Raw genomic sequence first — 24,045 nt, forward strand, 5'->3', positions numbered from 1 at the left:
CGATTCACAGCCGTCGGAAGATCGCGCGAAGCTCTCGGAATCCGAGTTTTCTTCGTTTTGCTTGCTCTCGAGCAGGTGTATCGGAAAAGTCGCGATCGCAGAAAGAGATCCGTGGACGTTACGCCGGACGAGAATCGCGTCGAGGCGGTTCATCGATAACGAATCACCGTAGTGAGTTTAAGGCCGCGTGAAAACGGGTTTACGAGGCTCACGCGTTGCCCAAGCGAAACGCAGAAAATGCATGCGCGCGGGTTTGCATATGCATCCGCAGTCTTCGAACGACTTATTTATGCGTCGCGTCCTTGCGCGGAGCGTACGTCGCCGCGTGTCGCAACGAGTCTTAGCGCAATCGACGCCCAACGGGTCGCTGCTCCAACTGAAAAGGAGAATTCTCGGTGCCCGCCGGAATTCTTCCGTCCTCGAGCTGCGCGACGGGAGCGGAATGATCAACGGCGGATCTCTCTCGTCGAATTTCGTGTTCGATAAACGTACACGCGGCGTTGCAACTTCCTCCTCGTTAATGAATCGCTTTAAACAGGCCCATGCACTTTCTTGATCACAATTTCGGACCAAATATGAACGTCACAGATGAAATATCGGGTGCTACCATCGTGATCCAGATTTGTCTCGGCTAAACGGTAGCGCGAGACGATAGACTGGTCCTCCAACGTTCGCTTTCCTCCAGAAATTCCGTGTTTCGCGGAAGAACGCCTCGATTCGACGGGTCGTTCAGTCCGGGTCGAGAGAACGAGGAAACGCGCAAAAAGTCGGTTAACGCGCACCGACGCGACGACTCGGCCGTTCCCGTGCAAGGACGTCGGCTGGATCATCGCTAAATGCGTCGCAACCGGTTCCGCCCGGGGTACGCGTTGTTCGATCGTTAATCGGCTGCGAGATATCGCGAATCGCTGCCCCGGCCTAGATGTCTGCGAGCTATCAAACTCTCGAGCCGCGGACGTCCCGCGTCAAACAGGGTTAGTCTCGTTTCTATCGCCTTTGGTTCATCGAAGTCGTAGCAACAAAGATCGACGCGTAGGTTTAATACCCAGCGCTTGGAAAATTCGGTACAAGTGAAACGGCCGCGTTTCGTAAACCTAAACGGATTTGAATTTGAAAGAAGCGCCTCGAGGTTCTAACGCGGTCAAAGGTCTTCTCGCCGAGAAGCGCCGATGGAGAGTCAATCGGGATCGTGCGACGGTGTCGTCGGACGGTCCGGCGGCCGTTTTATGGCATCCGAGCGCGGTCGATCTCTTACGAAACTCGCGCGTTTAACGGCGCGTGTTCCGCGAAACGGCGGCCGGCGTTCGTTACGAAATATTCCGTACAACGACCATAGATGTACATACACAGAAATCCGTGGCACGCGCTCCCGTGCCCACATCCAGCGCGTTACGATTTCCATGGACCGGCAGGCCGACGGCGCTGGACAAGGATCTCTGGTTGCGTCGACAGGTGTAGGTCGGTACCATTAACGCTGTTGCGTTGCGTTGCGTTGCGTCGCGTTGCGTTGCGTTGCGTGCTGTGCATCGGCCTTTTCAGATCGCTTTCTAGAATAACGGCGAGCTACCTTTGTTTCGTCGCAGGGCGGAATCGAAAGCCTGGCATTCTCCGCGGACCGAAACGCACGCGATATTGGACGCTTTGGATTTCATCCGCAATCGCCTGTTTACTGGCGAGATACAGGAAGAATAGAGTAGAAGAGGAAAGGGTCCATGCGTCGTTTTTAGACCTCGTTTCAGCACTGCTCTAGAACTTGATCGTGGATTCCTCAACTTCAGCGACTCTGCGTGTTCGCCTCCTTTCGAAATGCTCCTCGAGCTCGGTCACGATCGTTGCTAAACGTGTGTCCCGTTTCTGGGCCTTGCTCGCGAACTTTTCCCTCCGAGCTCCCCAGCTCTAGGCAGCTATTTCATTGTTGCAAACTGTTGCAACTATTCCTTCCTTCGATTGGCCGTATCACCGGTAATTAAGCAATTCTGTAGCCCGAATGCGCAACCGTTTGGACACCGTTGACGGAGGACAAATCCTGCCTCCGTTCCATCGATTCTCACATTGTTCGACGACGCTCGCGACCTTGCCAGACTTTCGAATTACCTGAAATTAGTCGTTCCAATCGAGAGACTCTTGCATCGGTTTCATCGTGAACGTAACACGAATTCAGTCTGCGCAAACTTTCGTTAGTCATTCGCAACGAATCCTCTCCAATCGCGAAAAGAGCGTGCATTCCGAGGGAATAAGTGAAATTCTGGCGAATCGGTGAGAGATTCGCAACGCGTGTCGCGTCTAACGAGCGGGACGATCGTCTCGGGATTGGATCGGCCCACGGCGAATTTCAAGGCTCCTCCGAATTGAACATGGCGCAACCGGCGCAGCCGTGTCGATCAGAAATCCCAGGCCGCCGCAATAATTAAGGCCGATGGTACGCGACCGGAAAATCATTAACACGCTGATTACCGTGATAATCACCTCAATTGAAAACAGTTACAACAAAGAGGTTCATACGGAACACAAACATTTGTGTAGAATTGCAATGTTAAATATTTGATACTAAACTTTGGATAATCGATCGCTACGCGAAATATTGCGATAAAATGTTGTTCTTTAATTCACGCGTGAATCATCGTTAATTTAGTTCCATGAGACATCGTCTATATCTTTTGGAAAAACGTTGAATATTCCGAGAAACTTTCGAGTACAAAGGATTAACGTTGATTCCGTGCTTAAACACTTAGGGGATAGAAGAAAGTGGACGCCACATCGTTGACCGTCGCGTCGACGATCGCGGCAGCCCGAGGCCCGAGGCCCTGTAAATAATATCGTTCAGACGCCCACGCGAGCCGAACTAGTCGACCGCGTAACGAATCAATGTCGGACGAAGCCTGTAGCCGAGATACACGATCGTATAACTCTCGCTCCTGCCTACGCCGATCTCGATTCACCGAGGACCATATAGAAGGTATCTACGCGAAACTTCCGCCGGTATAAACCGGCCGCGTCACCGGCGGTCGTGACGCAACTGCTTCTTCCGAGTCGTCGATCCTATTTCATCGATCGTTCGGTTCCCGATTATCGCCGATCGCTCGGCGGACGCAGTATCTTTCGATTCTTCATTATAGGAAATATAATATTAAACAGTAAATTTTACAGTTTTACTTTATAAAATCAAATGGTGAGTGAGAGTCACCTCTCGAGTGCAAAGGGTTAGCATTGTTTACATCCGTGCATATGCGATCATTGCTGGATCGAGGTCAACATTATGGTAATCGCGATATCGAGGGAAAAAGTGGTACAACTCGTAAAGACACGTCGAGCCGCGTGAAAATGTTTATTGCCCGCGTATGCTTCGAAGTGCGATTAAGCTAGCTGGTAAGAGGATCGATTCGCAGATTACTCGTTCGCGTTCCGATCCGAATGTTTCGGTTTGCATGCGTGCGTACGAAACGCGAAACGGCCAATTAGGAATCGACAGAGGCCGCCCAAGTTTCCCTCGATTCCAGCGGCGCTCGACTTTCTTCGAGCCGGGCGGCGATCTTTTTACCACCGCGGATGTTACTCGCGTTGTGCAACGTAACGAGATTTTTATTAAACGTGTTTCGCTTCGTAACCTCGTTTCTAGCGCGAGCCCGGCTGCCGGGTCGCGGTTGCCTTTCCAGTTTCCTCGATTCCTTCGTTCCGTTTCTCATCCGACGCGGCTGCCCACCGAACCAACGTGGTTTCACTTTTAACCTCATCAAGGACGGATTGTTTAACGGTGGACGTACGTAATTTCGGTTTCTAATCGGTCGGACTTCGTACTTGAACTTCGCTTCTATTCATCGCGAGAACGATGAACGACCGGTAATCGTGACGCATCCTCTTCGCTTCGAAGTCAACTGAAAAGCGAGAGAGTCAAAGAAAACGTTGAACGACGATATCGAAGAACCCGCTCGGCTCTCGACGTTGCGACAGCTCTAACGCAGAAGGCCCGTTCGCTTTCGCGATCGAACGTCGACGCGGCGCATCGATCCGCGGGGAATTGGCTCAGTGGGTCGTAATTACTCGCGAATGATCGATGAAAGTTCGAGGGAGAGCGCAAGTGTCTTTTCATCCGTCCCGGCGGAGGAAAGTTCGCGCATCGGGAGCCGGCGCGCGAGCGAGCCGCTCTTTTTGGTTTCAACCGAGGCACATCGCCGCTTTCTAGCCGCGCGGCGGCGGCGCGTGTGCGGTAATCGAACGATTTACGCCGGTAATGAAACTTTTTCCCTTTGAGCAGCGGCCGCTTTCAAATCCATCGAGCTCCCTTACCCGCCGGATCGTAACTCTCCGACGCCGAGCCGTTCCGCGTTGCCGTCCACCCGGGAGAAAAGCATTTCGAATGATTTTCATGGATCAATGAAGCAACTCGGTATTAATCCGCGGGATTAGGCGAATGGTTTGCAATTTGACGGTTCGTTTCGAGCGACCTTGCCGGCGGCGAGTTTAAAAGCGGCCGTCGTGAACGGGAGCAGCTTCTAGTCCGCCTCGGGAACGTTGGATTTTCGATCGATGGGAACTGTAAGCTGCGGAGCAGGCTTTGGGAACCGATAGCAACGCCGATGCACGGCACGCGGCTCCGAGGGGAGCCGATCCTCCTTTAAATCAATCTCTCCGTGTCCATTAGCGATAACTCTGGCAGGGAAACCGCGAGCCGATCGTTCGTCGTTCCTTTCGAAAGCTAATGGTTCTCTCGTCCCTTGTTGCCCACGGTTCTTCGCGTCTCTCCACGTTATTCTACTATCTTTCTCTTCGCGTTACCGTACGACCGTTCTCGTTGCTAGAACAGCAAGGCTTCGCACCAGCCGGCGCGAGTACGCGCAGTGCATCGCGCGCGCCGCGAAGCAGCCGGCAGTGGCCTTGTCGCGAATCGCCTCGAGAACGAAAGCTCCGCGATGCTCGCCGAGGCGATAAAGAAGAGGAACGCTTAGCGTTCTCGTCGCGCGACGTTACAGATACCGATCGGGCGAGTTTCTCCGTCGATAGCCGCGCCGAAGGAACGGAAGCACGCCGCGTTAACGGGAAGCCCCAACCCCGGGCCGATGCATTTCTGATCGAACCGACGACGCCCCACCGGCGAACGGATTTTCCACGCGAGCGTGATTAAGAAACTCGCACGACCGTGCCGCGCGAATTAGCCGCTTTGAATGCTTTCTCGTTGCCGGTCGATCGCCGATCGTCACGCCGTTTCTCGCTCAATTTCCACGCGATCCGGCTCCACGGTGTCCGAACGGGAACGCCATTGTTTGCAAAGCCGGTACACTAAATAACGCTCCGCGATCCACGGTCTCTATTTACTTTGCCCCCGTCGTCGCGCCGCGGATGTGCATGCAAATCTCCCGGATGACTTTTCAGAAAGCGGAAGCAGCGTAGACCGAGGCGAATCGGATCATCCTCCGTTTCGCGGCAACGAAACGCGAATACTTGAGCGTCGACCCTTCGAATTTGAAAGATTCTCCCGTGAAAATATTCGACGTCTTTCAACGAGGCGCGCGCGATATCCCTCGGAACCAACTAACGAGCAGACACGCGTAAATTGAGGAAGAGAGTTATTCGATTTCAATATTTTACATACTGATGCACTGCGCCGAGCTTAATGTTATATACAAGAGTTTACGATGCTGCTATATCAAACCAGGTGGCGACTTATAGCTTCATCCAGTAAACCGGTCCGAAATCGTAAAGATTTGATCGGACACCATCATCGTCGCCGGGCTAAGCGTTTGATTAAAGGATTACGAGTCGCCGTAAGTGCCCGGAGACTCTAATCTCACGGTAGCAGCTTCTAAAGTTTCGGGTCGAGGAAAGTTTTCCTCTATCGCGAATCGCCGGGCAAGCTGGACACACCTATCGACTATCGTTCGAATCGATCCTCCGGGGGCTTTAAGATTGTACGTTAAAATCAACAGCGGGCGACTGCGAAACCGTTGGCTCAGAACCGCATCCGTTGAACTGGAACGGAGAACACTTAAGCGAAACACAGAGAAATCACAACTAGACGATATGCACGCCCTATATGTACTTTGGAATTCAGTTCATAACGAAGCCAAAGAAAATAATTAGCTAGAGCAGACAATCAACGCCGGTTCCGGCTCGTTTATCGATTCTATCGGACGAGGAGCGTCCCAAGGAAACTAATTAATCAGCCAGCACCTTGGATCCTGTCGTGACATATTTCTGAAACACCCTGTACGCTCTATCGAGGTCTCGGGGTTACACGCGAAACAAGGCGCGCGTGGAAACAGAAATTAGGCTCCGGCAGGCGGAATGTTTACACACGAACGCGCGATCGCTGTTCGAAAGCTTGTCTAAACTTTTTCGCGGGCTCGGTGAAACTCCACTTATCCGGGGGGGGATCGAGCTCCGCGCCGGATTAAACGACGTCGACGTCCGTCGGTCTCTTGTTATCGGAATTACCGTGAAACGGTCGTCCAGTGAAAACCGTTGGAGATCGCGGCCCGATTATTCCCGGGCCGTGTTTCACCGTGAAAACGTAAATGGAGTTTCACGGAGCGTCGTGATCGGCCGCTTCTAACGAGCCCTCGCCGGGCTTTCAGAGGGCCGACCGTGTGTAATGATCGATCTGGTTTCGATTTGTTGCAGATCAAGCTGGAACGTGTGCTCGGCGTAACCGTGTCCAGCAATGCAGCCCTGGACTGCGACGCAACCAGCGAGCTGGTCGCCTATCCTGCTGGGTGAGTCCGGGAGACCGGTCTTTTAATTTCCTTTGATCGATGCGTTCGACGTATCTCGATCCTTTTGCCGATCGGTCGTTCGCTCCTGCTCTCCCCGCCGCCTATTACGATTTTATATGTATGCAGTACCTTTTTCCGTCGGCGATCATCTCGAACTCGCGGCCGCCGGTAGCCTTCGACGGGAGGAGATCGCTCGAAAGAAAGTAGACTCGAAGCGGTACGGGCGAATTTCCTTTCGCATCGAGGCGATCGTGAACCTTGTTATTTATCCCCGAGTAATCGCCGACCTTTATCCGCGGAAAATTGATAAGAAGACGTATTCGCGTGGTCCCCTTTCTTGTCGATTCGACGGAAACACGTGGAAATTAGATAGTTTCTTCGCAAAATGAAACGAGACGCGAACCGTTGATTCGATAGTTTGCCGAGCGTTCAAAGAACGCCGGGCAATTTCCTCGGTCCGGTTGCCTCGCCGTTTGAATTATGCCTTCATCCGCGAGGCCTCTAAATCATTCGCCGAGACCAGCCTCCCGGTTATCGATTGCAAAATTACGGTAATTGCCGGGTGAGCGGCGCGAGGGGACGAGTCGGGCGCGTCCCGTATTTTGCGCTCGAAAATTCGCTGGATTTTATTTGAACTCGATCGTTCGGCGCAATTACGGGCGAGAGGCAGCGGCCGCGAGACGGTAGTTTACTTATAATGGTAACGCGAGCGTGATTTAGCGATAATCGGGAGCACCGACTACAAAGCTGCCTCTTCCCGAGGGAGGCGTAGTCCGCGTCCGTCGAGTTTGCAGCGCCGAGGCGAGACTTTTTGTCCATTCCTCGTTATATCCCGCCTGGCAGCTCGTTATCTCAACTACACGGAATGAAGTTACAAAAGATTACGATCTTCTTGTCGGAAAGGTTTTTCCGCGATTCGCCTCGGCAGTTTTAAATAGCTCGCGTCAGAACGCTCTCGCCGTCCCGCGTCGAATTTCTCCCGAGACGAACGGCATTTTTCCCCTTCGAGTACGCGTTAATCGACCTCCGCTATCTCGCGGGTAACGTGTCGGGATTTTTCGTTATCGCGTTTTAATGCGAAACAGCTTCGCTTATAATTAGAACGGCGACGGGGAGCGGGAGGAGGTTACGGCACGAATCGTATTACAAATCTGCCTAGTTAAAGGCCGGCCGATATTCGTGGGAACGACCGCGGGAAGCGACGCCGGGACTTTGCATAACGCGGCACACGGAAGCGCGGGATTATCTCGATCGACTCGCGATATTTCGATGCGGATCCGATCCGGTCGATCGGTGGAACATCGGTAGGATTTCGCTTGCTCGGTCGAGTGTCCGTTTTCTCGAAACAAGTCGACGCTTTGACCGCCTTCGGTTTTCCTATTTCGCAATTATTCGCATCTTCGAAGTGTTGGCGCGAGTCCTTTGAAATCCTTTAGAATCTTGTAAATCTTTACTCTTCAAATCCTTCTGCGGTTTGTCTTAAACCAAACCTTTCAACACTCTGACTGCCAAGTAAAGCAAAACTTCTATGCGGTCGAAACAGTTTTTTCAGAAAGTTTGCTCTAGTACCTCTCTTACAGTTCATAAATGTAACAAAACTCGGTTCGTTCGTTCCATCGCCAAGAAAATTAATGTTTCAGTTCGTATACGAAATGGTGCCCCATATGTGGGTGACGTGGCAGTCCAAGTAAGATCCCAGGAAGAATTCCTCCTTTGAGAAATTCTCGCGGGGCTTTACTCTTTTGAATGCTCGATGCCCCGAAGAATAAATACCGAGTTTCCGTTTTCGTTTATCGACGATCGACTACGATCGACCGAGATCGACTATTCCATTAGCCGACTTTCCGCGGCTGCACTAAATGTCGGCCGCAGGATGATGGCGGCCGTGAAAGAAAGTTCGGCTTCGTTAGCGCGAACGGCGCGCGCGATTCTCTCGGTCACGGATAAACGCGGACGGCACAAAAGGAGCCTCTCGCGGCTCGTTTCTCGTTCGGCCGTGTGAATGGAAGAATGGCGAAAGTGCGATCAAGAGATTATGCGCCGGTTTATCGCGTGCTCCGTACCGAGAAAAGCGTTTCGGCCGCGGCCAGACGCTTCGCGCCGCGCCGCGTCGCGTTCATCCTCCGCTCCTGGCTCTTCCTGTCTCTTCTCTTTTCTCTCGCCTCGCTCCGTCCTCGCCGATTGTCGATTGTTCGCGGATCCCGCGGGCAGACGCGAAACTTCGGACTAGAAGGGAAAGCGCAGGGCTTCCCTCCGAACTTCTCTTTGACTTCGAAACGCGATTTCGCGAGGGCACGCGAGATCCTCCGTGTCTAATCCTTATCAGGCGTCTGTCAACTCGTTGCGTGACGGCGAATCATTCCTACATATTACCATCGCATGAAATGCTGTCATTATCGACAGCTCGAATTTGTCAGGCAGACTCGACGCGCGGCAACACGGCCGCGTCGGATGCGAGCAACTATGTGCGCTACTCGAACGGAAATCGGGTCAGGAGAGAGGTGAATGGACCAAAAGATTCCGCGTCCGAGATCCGCCTCGGCCGCCGCTCTCGTATCGACGCCCTGTCGGTCCGACGCGATCGCTCGAAGAAATTTCAAGGATCAACCGAACGATCTACATCGCCGGAACGCGCGGTAAACGTTTCGGCCTTAACATTCAAACAAGACAAGTCTGCAGCCCCGGCGTTTGAACGGCTCAATTACAGTCCGCTTCGCGAAAGGGACGCGAGAGACGTTGGTCGTAACTTTGTCGCCGCAATCGTTCCCAACGGACGACACTTACCGTCGCTCGCGTCTTGGAGGCGTACACTCCGCGGAATAATTGTTTTCACTCGAGCACCGGAATCGTTCCTGCCATGCTCCAGGGGAAACAGCTTCGGAAATGAATGGTTAGGCGCGCAGTCGAGCCGCTCGCGAAGCGGACGCAACGGTAACCACTCGCGGGGATATTTTTGTGGCGCGCGGCGTTGTTACCCCCGCGCCGCTTCTACGAGATAATGCTACTTCTCGTTCCCGTAATGGAGGATAATTGCACGGGAGGTGTAACGAGCTCGCCGAGGGACCCCGGGCCGCACGCGTACGCGTGAACGAACTCGCCGGGTTCGAAAGTAGCCGTGGAACTCACGTGCTCGGTTTTCCTCGGCGCGTCCGGTTATCGCTCGGCCTGTTACTTCAGCGCGGCGCGCGCCTTATGTCATCGCTTTTGGGTGGATTCTTTAATTTCTCGGCGAACGAGCGGCCGAGCGGGCCCGCCGCGCGCGTCGATTCACGTTTTTCGCGGGACCATTCACGCGGCCGTCGAATTCATTCACCGGAAAGTATTCGAGCGGATTCTCGCCCGTTATGCAACCGCTCGCACGGGCATTCCTCGAAAGTTACGCGTGCCTCGCGATAAGACGTCTTCTCGAGGGAGTAATATCGAGGCGGTTTTCGGTTTCAGATCGTCTTCGTTTCGGCGATAGGAAACGAAGTGGATTCATTGGTCGAATAACTGAAGAGAAGCATCTTGCTTTTTATAATATAATAATCAATCAGTTTTGATTTAACAATAAGTAAACGCGGCCGTTCGGTACAATTCGTGTTCTCTCTTAATCGATTCTAATTTCATCCTGCCGCAACAGCTAATTCTCGAGGCGGATTATCGGCAGCGCGACGAATCTCGTGCGTTAAGGGTAACCGGAACGCGGCATTGTTGGCGGCGCTATGCGAATCATCCCTGCCACGAGTCGACTAATTGCGGCTCGACTAATTATCGCTCGTTCGTAACCTCGCGCCTCTTTGGTTCAACGCTCCCGACTCGGTCCCCGTTACAAGGCCCTTCTCGCGCGCCGTTACAGGCTGTCCCAGAAACTTCGCGAACGCGAACACCTTGCACACTCGTGGAAGCTCTCGACGCGTGCGTGTCGCGTCTCGTCGGTTCTAATGGTAGATCTCGCGTGTTCGGAGTAGTCTAGTTTTCTCACTGTTCGGCAGGATGATACATTCTAAAGCGGCCTGACCAGAAGATTTTGGACAAGCTGTACGGCCTTAAGCAAATCAGTCGACCGAACCTCTTAACAAGCCACTTATCTTCCTTAAAACCGGATGCCGACCCGAGTTTACGCGCAGTCTTATTCGAACACTTTCTGAGCCGGTAATTCCCTCGCTTCCTTAAAATCACCCGCCGTTTCGACCCCGATTGCGAAAGTTCCTCCGAAATATCCTACTCCTTCCTTCCAGTGAACGAGGAAACGTCTTATCGACTATCGTTCCATATCGAATCGACTGTTCACGGTACCTCGATCGCCTAATATCAAACTCGTAGAGCTGCTAGCTCTCTTCCTCGATGCATGAGAGATTTCTTAATTCAATCTAAAATGTCATCTGTATCTCATTAGAAAATATTGAATATTCCCGGTGAAAAACTTCTGGAGTGCAAAGGGTTAAATATAAAAGTTAGCTCCATCCGCTGGAAGTTTCCACAAATGGTTAAGTCAGCTACTACTAATTTTTGCGCACGTTGCTCGCTGGGCACGCTGCAGAGGTGACACGTCCGACAATGTAGAGAACGCGATTCCGAGGTTAGAAAGTGCTTGACATCGCGTGCACCGGTGTTACGAACGACGGGAGAAAAGTTCCGCTTTCCCGGTTTCTCGATCTACTCTGTTTCCCAGTTCCGCGGCTCCGGATGCCCGGAACGTAATCGAGTGGGAACGAAAGAGCGACGGACGACCGTCCGCTAATCACCGGAGAAAAGGCTGCGCGATCAACGCCGATCGCGGCTCTCCTCAAGTTTCACCTCTGCAGCGAACTCGGAGCTCGTTCCATCGCTCGCTGATTACAGTTCTGCACACGGATCCTTATTTTCTCACTTTCAGTAACCGTTGTCCGCCGTGATTTCGTCGCGAATCGCGGTGCGCGGTCTCTCTTCATCCTTTCCGTAATGGAACCGTGCGAATCCTCGCCCGGCAATCGTGTCTCGCTAACCGCTCGTTAGCTGGCTTCCTTTGACCTTGAATTTCTTAATTTATTCCGACCGTTATACGCATTAATAGCGGCGGCGGTTGTCGTCGAGGCACTGGCTATTAAGAACCGATAACGCGCAGGCGATGCAGTCGCGTCGAGTATCTAGGAGGCGTGCATCGTGACACGCTTCGCCGTGCGCGAGTCGCTGAGATCCGCGCTTCGAACCTGAGAGAATCGGGGACTCGGGAACAGTCTACGCCGTTTAACCTATTAATCCCAGAGAAATTGATGTTCGTTCACGTGGATCTTGAGAATCAGAAGTTCAGAGGTAGACAATTAAGATACCCATTAGAGCAATCGCATCGATCAAAGTCGACGGAAACGTTTATCAAATGATCTCCCCGAGACTTGAAGCTTGTCAAATTGTTCCGTAAATCTGGCGTTAACGCTGGATCTAAAGAGCGGTGTTCGATCCTAACGGTGGGAAGATCTGAATCTCAGTCGAAGCGACTCGGAGGAAAGGCTGCCGCCTGCCCGATGGATGTTGACCGAGTCGTGATCCAACGATGGCCGCGAGTCGCCTCGATCTCACGAGATCGGGCCTGATATTCGCAGGCCCCCGATTCGCCGAGCCGTTCCCGCCGCAACTTGGTTGCACGCTGCGAGCCGTTCCGCGTTATCCGATTCGTCTCGGCAGGTTGACCGGACCACTTTTTACTTGACATTCCGTAGCTGCCGAACCGGTGTTTCCGCGGCGAAAAACGGGCAGCAACCGGGCCGGCCGCGCTGAAAAGTTGCTCGCCGTCGGGATGCAATCCGGGCTGATTTCGAGGGGCGGAGCACACGCGTTTCGGAAGCCATTAGAGGCCCGGCGAGGATAAACTCCGCTTGCGCCAGAAAGTATTTGCCTAGCAAACACTAGCGCAGTTCCCGCTCCTCGCTTTTACGGGGCCGGTAGTTGCGCTTTGTCGACAAGTTTGTTTGAAATTCGCCGAGCTCGCGATGCGAGGGAGCGCGTTGCGGCCCGGCGGTATCGAGCACCCCGGCTATCTCTCTGAAAACATCTCGTGGGCGCGTTTGGACTAGGAACTTGTTCTATTCGATGGTACCGTGAGCCGCGGCGCGAGGTCGAGTGGCACACATTCGCGACCGATCCGCTCGCTCGCTCGTTCGCCCGCGAAAACCTGCCGGCGTTTCATTTCACGCTAATTACGCGATGCTCGCTCGAGCGTTCTCTCCCATCCGAGCGTCCCAAAATCGAGATTGAACTTTCCTCCAAGGCCACCGGGACGCATCCAGGTCGCCGTTTTCCTCGTCGCTTCCTCGCGGCTTTCAGCCGCTCCGATTTTATCTTGATGGCACGTGTACGTTTCGCCAACAATTTGCCCGTTTTCAATGGACCAGCGATTCGTTTGTGTCGTATTCCAACGTTCGGCTAGCGAAAGACACTCCAATCTCTCGATGAAAGAAGGTGAAAAGCTGTATACTGCTTCCAGATTCTATAACATTCCCCGGACGTGGAAAATTCGTTTGAAACGCTTCGGAAGTTGGTTCCTGCTGTTTCATAGTTCCCAACGTCGACGGCTAATTAATAATCGTGGTAAGCTGCAGTGCGCTTGTCCAAGGAAAAGCGAAAGAAACCAGCGACGCTGTGTTCGTCGAGGCGCTCTCGAAACGAAGAAAGTCGCGTATCGGTAATTAGCAGGTGCGGTCGACCGCCGGACTCCGTCGCGTGCACGAGAACCGACGCGACTATACGCGACGCGGGGCTGACATTAGCGACAGCCGGACAATCTTTTCCGGCTGGCGAACAAACGTGTTACGCGGCTCGTACGGGATGAGCAAGAAAACGAGAGTTCGATTCTCTCCGCGGACAACGGCTCGTTCCACTCTCATCCCGCGCCCTGCTGCCTTCCGTCGCGATATCTCGAACGCGACCGCGGATTCGAAACTTTCGAGCGTACAGAACGATTTTACGGGAAGCCGTAGTTCGCGAACAACCAGCAACTCCCTGCGGGGTGTATAGAAATTTGAAAGTTAGACAGGTTAGTTGGCGCAACCTAATATTTGATATTAAACTTTGTATATCCGATCAACGCGCGAAACACTGCAGCAAAAGGAACTTTGCTCGGTAATCTGCGTGCAATTCCCGTTAGGTTTCTCTCAAGTATCGTTCGTATCTTATTAAAATGTTAGATACTCTTAGCGCGCTTCTCGAGTATAAAGGATAATTATTCATTAAGCCGACATTTAAAAAATGCGCGAATATCTGCGGAACGCCTTGAAAGTCGTGTCCGAGAACGTGTAAACTCCGGCCGAACGCTCGTGGCTCGAAGGTTAACGTTTCCGTTGGAAACGATAGGCGGGTAGATCGATCGATCACAGCGAGTAGGCGGTGGGATCCTCTCTTTTCCGCCGCGAGGGTTATTCGTCACGGGAGAGGAGGTGTCGTGACCGGTCCCTGTCATCGAGATAGGGAAGATCGACGCGGTCGGCCGGCACCGTCGGCCAACTTATTAGACAGGCCGTCGACCGACCGGTTTCCATGCCCGATAATCGACCCAGTGACCTTTATACCCGCGGCGAACCCTGCCGTTCGCTTTGCACGCAACCGGCCGCGATTAGAAATCGCCTGTCCGACGATCCCGGTGCATCGCGGACGAGGACGCGTCTCTGTTATCAACGGAATGAGCGGCTTTTAGCGAAGATTGCCTCTCGAGGACTATAACTAGTCTCCCATTGTTAGAGGTTAAACAAGATTAACGGTCTAAAATCGTTCCGAACAATCCTTTTCTCGCGTCGCAACGCCGGCGAGTTTTTAACGTCGACCGGCCGCAACGTCGATCACTTTTCTAGATAACCGGCTCGCGGATTACGTCGTTTATCTAATTCTCAAGGACGAGTCACGTACACGCGATCCAGCCGTGAAAAGCGTAACGAGTCAAACATCGTTCGACGCTCGCGGATCCACGGTCACCGGTGGAATCGATCCGACGGTTATGCCCGGCTCTCACGGAAAAGTCTCGTCGGAAAAGATACGCGGAGAAAGTCCTAAAAGAAGATAAGCGCGCGGCGCTTTTGCGGCCGAGAAACGCGAGCGGAACAACGGCACGAAAGCCAAAGTCATTCGATGAAATGAACACGGAGAAAACCGCTCGAAAGCGATCGACTGGCCACTTCCGCGCGTTTCTTCGTCGCTTCGTCGGGCCCGCGAAGTTCAGGTTCTAGGACGCGGAGCAAAAACGATAGTTTCTATTCTCGCCACTCACTTTAGCTGGAATTAATAACGCCGCCGTTGCGCCGTGCTGTTGCCCACGGAGAATGTACGGTGAGTCCCGTTCGACGCTATCGCCGCGTTTCCGCTTCTGTTAAGAATAGGGGTTCAGGAACAGTTACGATATCGGTTCCGGTTCTTGAGACAATTACCGAGAGCCGAGATAGAGGCGTAATTGTTACTGGGCGTATTGGCTCTGAGCTGTATCGCTTTCGAAAATCAGAGGCTCTGCTTTCGCAGAACGAAGTATAAATAATTCGGCAGACAGGGTTCGAACGATTGAAAATTGTTGCCTGGAGTGAGCTGTTTCACACGAATGTTAACCATCAGCTGCTCGATCCGAATGACGACCTGTTATCCAACGGCGAACAGAAAATCGTGCGCGATCTCGCGTGTCTCGACTCGATTTCGCGGCTCGTGGCCAGCGTGCTAGTTTCAGTAGGTCGTAGGTACGGCGAGCGCGCCTCCTTCGCCTCCTTCGCACGGCCTCGTCGCGTCGACGAGTCTCCTCTCGTCGCGAGAGAGGTCTTCTCGCGATAAAAGGCTAAAGCCGCGTTCACAGCCGCGTTCACAGCCGCGTCGAACCCCGCCGAAGACAAGGATCGCCGGGCCCGTGTTCCACGGGCTCTTTGATCGTAGCCGCCGATCGATCTCCTCCGCGTTCCTCTTGCTCTCTTTGATCGCAGGTGCTCCGTGTTGCTCGGAAGCTGACGGGTCTCTGGTTACGTGTCTCGTTCGGTCTCGATTGGTTACGTGTAACCGTTAGAATGTTACCGCACTTCGAACTAACGACTCGCAGATTCGTTGATGAGAAGGCACGTTATGTTGCAAAAAACATCTGCTAGGAAATCTGATATAAAGTCGGTTGCCCAACTGTCAAACGCTACGGTGATTTGGACGCACCCGATGACTTTCCGAGTTCATTGTCATCGGTGGATGATTTCCCGACCCAAGCATTTTACTGTTCTCGGGACCGCAGTGTCTCTAAACCGTAGGGAAACTTGGTCGGCGTCCGCCGCAGTCCACGTTTCCCTTCCCGATTCGATGAAAAGGATCGGCGGCTGGCGTAACAATGGCTGTCGCGCGTGTTCGCCGCGCACGCAGCTGGAACGCACGTGTGCACCACCGCTCGACCGATACCGGCGCGCGTTCGTTGACCCGTTCGCGATGGACGACGTACCGGTACGTCACAGCCTCACCGGTCGTTGCGATCGAACGGAGAATTTTTTCATTTTCGACTTTTTCGTTCCCGAGCTCGCCGATACTTTCAGACTCGGAACTTACGCGAAAGAACCCTGGAATTAGTAAGATTCCACGGACGATAGTCGCCGGTAATAGCATAATAAAAGGCAATAACGATAGGTCGTTCAATAGCGACCGGAACGATCGCGATCGAGCCGCCTCACGTTCGAGCAGTTTGCAGCGCGTTCCTGTCCGACGTTTCAATTCGGATCGCACGAGTTGAACCGCTGCAGTTTGCGAATGGCTTAATCACCGGCCACGATTTCCTGATTTCCCGAATTGAACCGTGGGCGTCGCTCGAACGCCGGAAATTGCAGAGATCGGGGGGCGATGGGCGGCGTCTGCTCGCGATCTTATCACCCGTTTACCAGATTCCCCGTTACTCCCCGGTGCTCGGAGCTCGCGTTGCGCCGACGAGACCGGCCGATAAGGCGTTGAACCTCCGACGATTCGAATATTCTCTTTTGGCCGACCGAAAGCGAAGCTACCGGAAGCACGGACGTAAATGGCAGTCCGCCGGCTCGTACCCGAGAGCGTACCATTCGAGAACGCGAGCGAACCAACTGGATGGGATCGCTTCTAGGAACCTACGAACGCTACTATTAACCTTGGATCATGCTTGCGACGGATCTGCTAGCAATCTACACAATTACAATATTTCATTAAGTGCCGACCCGTATTTCTAAGACACAAAGGAAATTGAAAAATATCTCGTCGACTCGCATACACGCGTTATAGTATCAAATAGAAACGTACGACCCCTTCGAGAAGACGAGAACCGAACGACGATCCGCTTCCACGGAACCGCGGGTTGGTTCGTTCCACTCGAGGATGGATCAGCGAAGCGTCCTCGATCGAGCCGCGTCGCGCCTCCGCGTAAAGGAAGTCGCGCGTATCGGTGTATCGATCCGCGAACGATCTTCCCGGAAGTGGAAGATATAAAAATACCACGGCCGAGTGTCGCGCGCATCGAGAACGGGTCGGTCGGGGGCCGTTAATCGTTCCGCGAAGCTGCGTCCCCGTAGTCTGTCGCGCGTCTAGATTTATTCCGTTTGACCGTGTTTGCACGGTCGAGCGGGGCCCGAGTCAATAAACTCCGAAGCGTATCCAGCATCCGCGCGGCTCTCTCCGCCGCGCCGTCTTCTCGCCGATCGAGCGGAATGTCGAGAGCCAGCCGTCGAAACGGCGGATGTCTTTTGTTCGCGCGGAGCGACTCGATCGTTCGGGTCTCGCCGCGGTCTAGACTCTTTTACGCCGGTGCTCGACGTATCTCGCTCGAATACCAGGCCACCGCGTCCTCACCCCGCCGCGGAGTTGGCTGGAAACGCGTTAGAGACGTTCGGCCGACCTTCGGGCGACCTTTGCCGCTACCTCTCGCGCCGGCCGTTTTTAAACGAGACGCGCGGCGACTTCCGGCTGGCGTTCGCCGCGGCGCCGCGCTATTTTCGTTTTTTCCCCGTCCGTCGTCGAGCTTCGTCCGTTATCGGCGCACTCGATTTCACAGAGATTCCCGGGATTGGATTCGATAATTCGCTTGCTCATCGAATGATTCCCTTCTTTCACGGCTCCCGGTGATTGCGCGAGCGACGAAGACCGTCGCGAATCGCGAGCACCCGGAGCAAATGGGAATCGGCGCGACACGTTCGCGAATAATCGCGATTCCCGGGGTGTCACGGTGCTCCACGCGTTTCCCAACGACGAACCGATTCGTCACCGGCGAGTGTGACAGGTTCGAACGAGGCGGCCGGCGAACGTTCGAACCAGCGAGTCCGGTTATCTAACGGGCGCTAAGTCGAGCGACCTCGTTGCGGCCGGATTACGTAGCGTCGGTGTTTTGCTGGCGTAATATCGGGACAAATGGCAGCACGCGAAAGAAATGCCGATCCTCGGGACACCGAGTTTATTGACACGTTGCGGTTTCGCCGGACGGCGACGGATAAATCGAGCCACGTTTTGCGTTTCGCGTTTCGCGTTTCGCGTTTCGCGTTTCCCGCCACCGCAGGACACCGCGTGCCTCCGATCCCGTGTCCCTCGCCTCAGTGGTACTCACCTGGAAGCGAGCAGTTTAATTACCCGGTTAATTGATTCGTCCCGGCGCTGAGCGCGTGCACGGAAATGCGGGCAACCCGAAGCCGAGGCTACCAAACCTGATGCAACTGTTGCGCAACCTTCGGATAAGGCCGGCGCAAACTTCCCCTCTGTTCGGAGCATCCTCGACTCTTCCAGGTGCGCTGCACCGTCGAGCTGTCGGCACGTTTGCAGACGCGTCCGATTGCTCCTCTATTTGCGGAGTCCTCGTCGGACAATCGGTCGTTGTTTCGATTCAATCGCTTAGGATTCGCGTGGAAGAGCTTGTTCGTACTAACAATTTTTGGTCGTTTCAACCTCGTCCACTGAATCTGGATTATCGATTGGCTGATTCTGGCTGAGATGATACTTATATGATAGTTCTTTTTAAAAAGCGAGCCATCTCTGCTCACCTTACACGAAAATAAAACGACCCCTCGATCCAATGCTTGTTTCAAATCGAAAATCAAGAAGCGACGTCGGCGCATTAAGTCCTCCGCCAGGTTAGTTGTCCGGTTTATTCTAATCGAACGTCCCGTGTCATTTTATTCCTAGTTCCTACGAAAGAAAACGTGTTGCCCATCTTCTCTCGCAATCTTATTTAGCGATTCTAATTATAACCGTTGTCCCTTCGTTAACTACCGTTCGAGGGAAGCGGCGCTAATTAAAAGCAGTCAATGCTGTATCCGCGAACCGGTTCTCGCTGCGCCCCCCGGCCGTAATTGCTATAAGCAGATCATTATTAAACCGTTCGCGTTGTCAGAACGCGTATCTGGTTCGATTAATTGCTCGGCCGACCGGCGGCTCGTCGTCCCGCCGAAATTCCGTCGATCTGGAATCGCGGGGCCGAGGGGAGGTTGCGCCTGCAATTACTCGGCTCGCTTTCACCGGCGATCGAAGATTGAGTTATCGTTCGTTCCTCCTCGAAAGAAACTTCGATCTCGCGTGTCACGGCGATCGCCTTTATGGCCGATAATTAATATCCGATCCGTGAACCGCTCGTGGCCTCTCCACTCTTCGTTTCTCCGGGGTAATTGCTATTACGGCTAGATAAGAATCATCGTTCGCCGATTGCGCCCGTAGTTTCGTACCTTTTCAACTTTCTGCGAAGCTTGTGCCGTGAAACGGAAACGCAACTGCGATGATATTCGAAGGAACTTCAGGATTTTCGAAACGTTCCAACTACGTATGCAGGAGTGATTGAAACTGTTACTCTATTAGCACCATGCACCTATACCGATCAATGTAATTCAGCGCTGAATTCGCGGAACGCGTCGATTCGACGCATACCGAATCACACAATCATTATTTGCAACGCGTTCGCGTTGATTCACCCGATTGCATGAATACATTACCCTAATCGTCCATTTCGAAACCTCTAATTTCCAAGATCGAAGTGAACATCAATTTCTGTAGGAACACCGGAGTGAATTCTATAATAAATGTCCGTAAACCTACGCGTTTCGTGACTTCGCGAGTGATCGTTTCGCATCGATGAGGCGTGGAAGAGAGGTGAACCGACAGAAAGGAGATCGAAGAGCGTCGAGACGCTCGAGTCACGGGAGTTGCGAAAACGGGCAGGCAAAATCGATCGTCAGCGTCTCGCGGGTTTTTCCATCGGCGACGTAACGCAACGCTGCGATTATCGCGGGCAACCCGGTTGCAATCTTCGCCCCGACGCGCGCCGATTTACGTCTCGACGATTTTTTACTTCTTCTTTCGCCGCTGGAACATCGCGACGATTCGTTACGGCTGTCTTCTTGTCCTCTATCGTCTCCGGTCGAAGTACCCGTTACGGAATCGTGTCGCGAGTACTCTTCCGGTACCCGTGCTCGGCCACCGTGACACGAAACAACCTCGGAGAAAGCGTATAGTCCCGCAGAGTGCGGGTGAACCTTGTAGCCCGCATGCGCGATGAGCTTAGAACCTATTGGGTCGGTTTGGTACCGCCCCTTCGCCTCGAACAGCTGTCATTGCTCTAGAATCGATCGATTTTCCGTATCGCATTGAACATTTTTGTTAACCCTACATTATTGTTCTATGCTTATGTAAAGAGGGACCCTTAGTTGTTAACTTGAAAACAATTCAAGTTCAAATGAAGATTAGGTTGATATTTCCTTCCTCGATCGAGAAGTATCTTTACCTGACGCATTATCGACGCGATGCTTATCGAACGGGTCGAACGTTCCTTATCGCCGTTTATCTTGTCGCTTCTGCTCGACTCCTCCCCTCAGTCCTAGCTCCTCCCACGAATCACGAGCAAAAGAATCGAGTGTCGATATTTCGTGGAAACTGTGAAGTGCCAAGTTCAAGGAATAAAGGTCAGGCTATAAATCAAAGGATTTCGTTCGCGTACATTTGCCTCGAGAAGAGCGGTCTAATCGTGAAATTGTGGATTGTTACAGCTGCACCGTGGTGTTGTTCAACCCGCGGAAGAACACCCAGGCCCACGTGTTGAACGCTTGTCGCAAAACGGTGACCTCCCTGGCGCTCGCCGGCGACGGTAGACTGCTGGCGACCGGCGAATGCGGTCACATGCCGAACGTTCGTGTCTGGGACATCTCCGATCCGTACAATGCTGTGCAGATCGCCGAGTTTTCCGGGCACAAGTATGGCATCAACTGCGTGGTGAGTAGAACGCTGCTTTCCTTTCAATTAACAATTACAGCCATTAGCAACGAACGGTTTACCTGTCGAGATCCGAAACATCGGATTTTCAGTGGCAACGCTTCTCGAACATAATATTACGAAATTAGCTATCACCGAATTAACATTGTATGGATTATGCTATTCTTCGTACGTTAGGGATCGTATTATTATATCAACTCTCCACAGGCATCGAATATTCAGAAACCACTCCCTTCTAAAACAAATCGAAGCAATACTCGGTCTTGTGTTTACAGTTGCGAAAGAAATGCAAAGCAAGCGGTTCGTTCGAAGAACCAGTCATTCCTGGTTGAACGACGGAGAAAGCAACCTAGCCCGAAAAACCATGTTTCGCTCGGCGATCTGTACACGGTTGCCGGGAAATTGGCGTATACACGCGTTTCCCGCGAAAATGACAGGAACAGCGTTCCCTTGAAAAGATAGGCACGCCCGAGATAACAACTAGGTTGAGATTTTGATTTACAGCGCACCGCGCATCGGCTGCGCGGTTTCTAACTCGGGCCCCGCATACTTCTCGACTCATTACCCTTAACGAGTTTATCGAGGCTTGAACGCTCGCTGCTTCAATCTCTCGAAAAACGCTTCCATCGGATTCGATATTAACCGGCCGCGCGTTTTCATTTCCAACGCGTTCTTTGCTTTCCATGGATTTTCGTTCGCAAGACTTTGGCGAATTTCCTCGCGGAATCACACGCGAGAACGCGTCGACGACTCTTCCAGCCGCATTCCTGGGACACGAGCGACGGTGAATGTTTATGATGGAAAAAAGGGCCGCGCCCGGTGCACTCGCATCACCGTGACAAGCTTACGGCGGTTACGCCACTGCCGCTCGCATGTTAATTAAGGGCTGCGCGGCTTTTATCTGTACGGCACGCTCGCGAGAAGTCGTCGCGCCGGGTTCGAGCCGTTTCCGTGGCCGTGAAGTTTCAGCGGCTGCGAACAATACAGCGTAATTCCCTTTCTTCGCTCTCGCGCGGAACGCTCGCGCGTTTCGAAACACTTTAGCCGTGCAACGGTAACTATTTTTTTCCAGCGAACGTCGGACCTTGTGCTTTCGTTCGCTTCTCGCGAGCTTCTTAACCATTTACAGTCTCGCGTACAGTTAGACTCGACTGTACAATTTCATTGCTTCTCAATTGTTCTTGGATAAATAATTGAAAACATCCCGATTTGGGTAGCGACTTTTTAAATAGACTCCTTACGTCGGTTCCCTTAATCGTTTCCGATCGATCGTAAACTATTTCGGAGGACGCGATGATTCGTCAATTCGCTTCTTCGATTTCCGGGTAGAAGAGCGGCAGATGCAGCGAGTGTCAGATTATCGGAATTTCGCTGTATTCCGCTCCACTGACGAAACCGCGGAGGCGACGCCGAGTTCCATCGCGGAACGATCGTCTCGGTATTCGCGTCACGGTTATCCGCGTACGCGCGAGCGGCCCTCTGTTTTACAAGGCGTCGACGACAAGCCGAACCGCGTGAATACGAAACGATGTGCCCGCTGTACCCGCAACGGTACCCCGTTTATTGTTCTACCGCGTTCCCTCGATACTGCCGGAGTGCGATGATCTTTCCTCGAAGCTTCGCGCACTCGGCCCTTCCACGAGCTCGCCTTTTCGCGAATTTAGGACAGTACCGCGATCCCACGGACGATACGCGGAGCGTATGTTAACCCTTCACCGTTCAGTTGATTCGAGGAAATCGTTCGTGAAACGTAATTAAGGATTACAAGTAAGAAATGCACGCGAAGTTCAATTTCCAACGGAACTTGAAATCGATCTTGGCAGAGATCGAAGCGTTCGAAGAACGTCTCGTTGCGAAGCTTTCACCGCAACGGAACGTCGAATTCTCGCGTCGACTTCCCTTCGATCGATGCGACTCGCGTTTCCGCGAAGCGTTACTTCCGCGAGGATCCGCGCGGAGAAACGCGCGACGCGGGAGCCTGGCGTGTTCCGTTTCCGTTTCTATACGCTTTTATTCGGTTTTTTACACGGCGGCCGACTCGCCATTGTGCCCGCCGCGTTCGCCGCGGCCCGACTCGCGAGAGCAGCCCCCTCGGAACGAGGAAACGCGATGTGTTCCGCGCGAAGATAACACGCGACGGAACAGAGAAGGAGAATGGGCCGCTAACGAGATAAATGTCGGCGTATTCTGTGCGTGTCTCTGTATCTCTGCTTTTTTTCCCGCTTTTCTCTTCCCAAGGCGTTTTCTCCGAGCAACAAGTACGTGGTGTCCGTGGGCTCTCAGCACGATATGATCGTCAACGTCTGGGACTGGAGGAACAATGTTAAGGTGGCGTCGAACAAAGTCTCGAGCAAAGTGAAGGCCGTCTGCTTCGCGGAAAACGGCAATTACTTTGTTACCGTGGGCAACAGGCACGTCAAGTTTTGGTATCTCGAGTACTCGCGCAGCGCCAAGGTAATTCCTCCGATTCGGCCGACCGATCCGCTCGCTCTCGCGCGGCTTCCGATCGCGTGCGACACGTTTCTCGGCTGTTCCTCGCTCCGAGCAGCGTCGAACAGCTCGAGGAAGCGGCGAGAAGAGGGTCGCGAGAGCAACGGAGACGACGGCGAGCCACGACCGCGAAGCGGAGATGCTGATAGACGGAATTTTCTTGCGCAGTACAAGGAACCTGTGCCTTTGATGGGTCGGTCCGCCATACTGGGCGAGCAGAGGAACAACGATTTCGTGGACGTGGCCTGCGGCCGCGGGGAAATGGCGGATTCCACGTACGCGATCACCAAAACTGGCCTCCTCTGCGAGTTCAACAACAGGAGGCTGCTGGATAAATGGGTGGAGCTTCGCGTGAGTACTCTGCGGCGGTTCCCTAGGCGCCGTTTAAAGGCGACCGGCTCGCGTGATCGCGGAACAACCTGATTTCCACGCGTTCCGGGAGTCTTCCGTAGAATCGAACGTACGCGCCTAGAGCACGACTATCCTCTACCTCGGGGAAACATCTCTTTCCAGACGAGTAGCGCGAACTGCATGGCGGTAGGCGACAAGTACATCTTCATCGGATGCGCGGAGGGGATCGTCAGGTGTTTCAGCCCCAGCAGTCTGCAGTTCGTCACCACGCTGCCGAGGACGCATTACCTGGGCGTGGACGTCGCGCAGGGCTTGTCCATCAGGTACCAGAGTCCTTCGT

At 53.3% G+C, this 24,045-nt stretch overlaps 1 protein-coding gene across 3 annotated transcripts in view; it reads left to right on the forward strand.

The window, feature by feature from the left end:
* Wdr62 (WD repeat domain 62) overlaps window positions 1-24,045 on the forward strand; it is a 104,675-nt gene that overhangs the window by 65,631 nt on the left and 14,999 nt on the right. For all 3 annotated transcript variants that reach the window (XM_031971386.2, XM_031971385.2, XM_031971387.2), the window contains 5 exons: window positions 6,616-6,707; window positions 20,642-20,864; window positions 23,103-23,318; window positions 23,523-23,705; window positions 23,868-24,028. In XM_031971386.2, the coding sequence (XP_031827246.2) occupies window positions 6,616-6,707; window positions 20,642-20,864; window positions 23,103-23,318; window positions 23,523-23,705; window positions 23,868-24,028 (875 nt within the window). The remainder of the gene's footprint in view (window positions 1-6,615; window positions 6,708-20,641; window positions 20,865-23,102; window positions 23,319-23,522; window positions 23,706-23,867; window positions 24,029-24,045) is intronic.

Source organism: Nomia melanderi, chromosome 5 (genome assembly GCF_051020985.1).
Source record: "Nomia melanderi isolate GNS246 chromosome 5, iyNomMela1, whole genome shotgun sequence".
In the NCBI taxonomy this organism is placed as follows: domain Eukaryota; kingdom Metazoa; phylum Arthropoda; class Insecta; order Hymenoptera; family Halictidae; genus Nomia; species Nomia melanderi.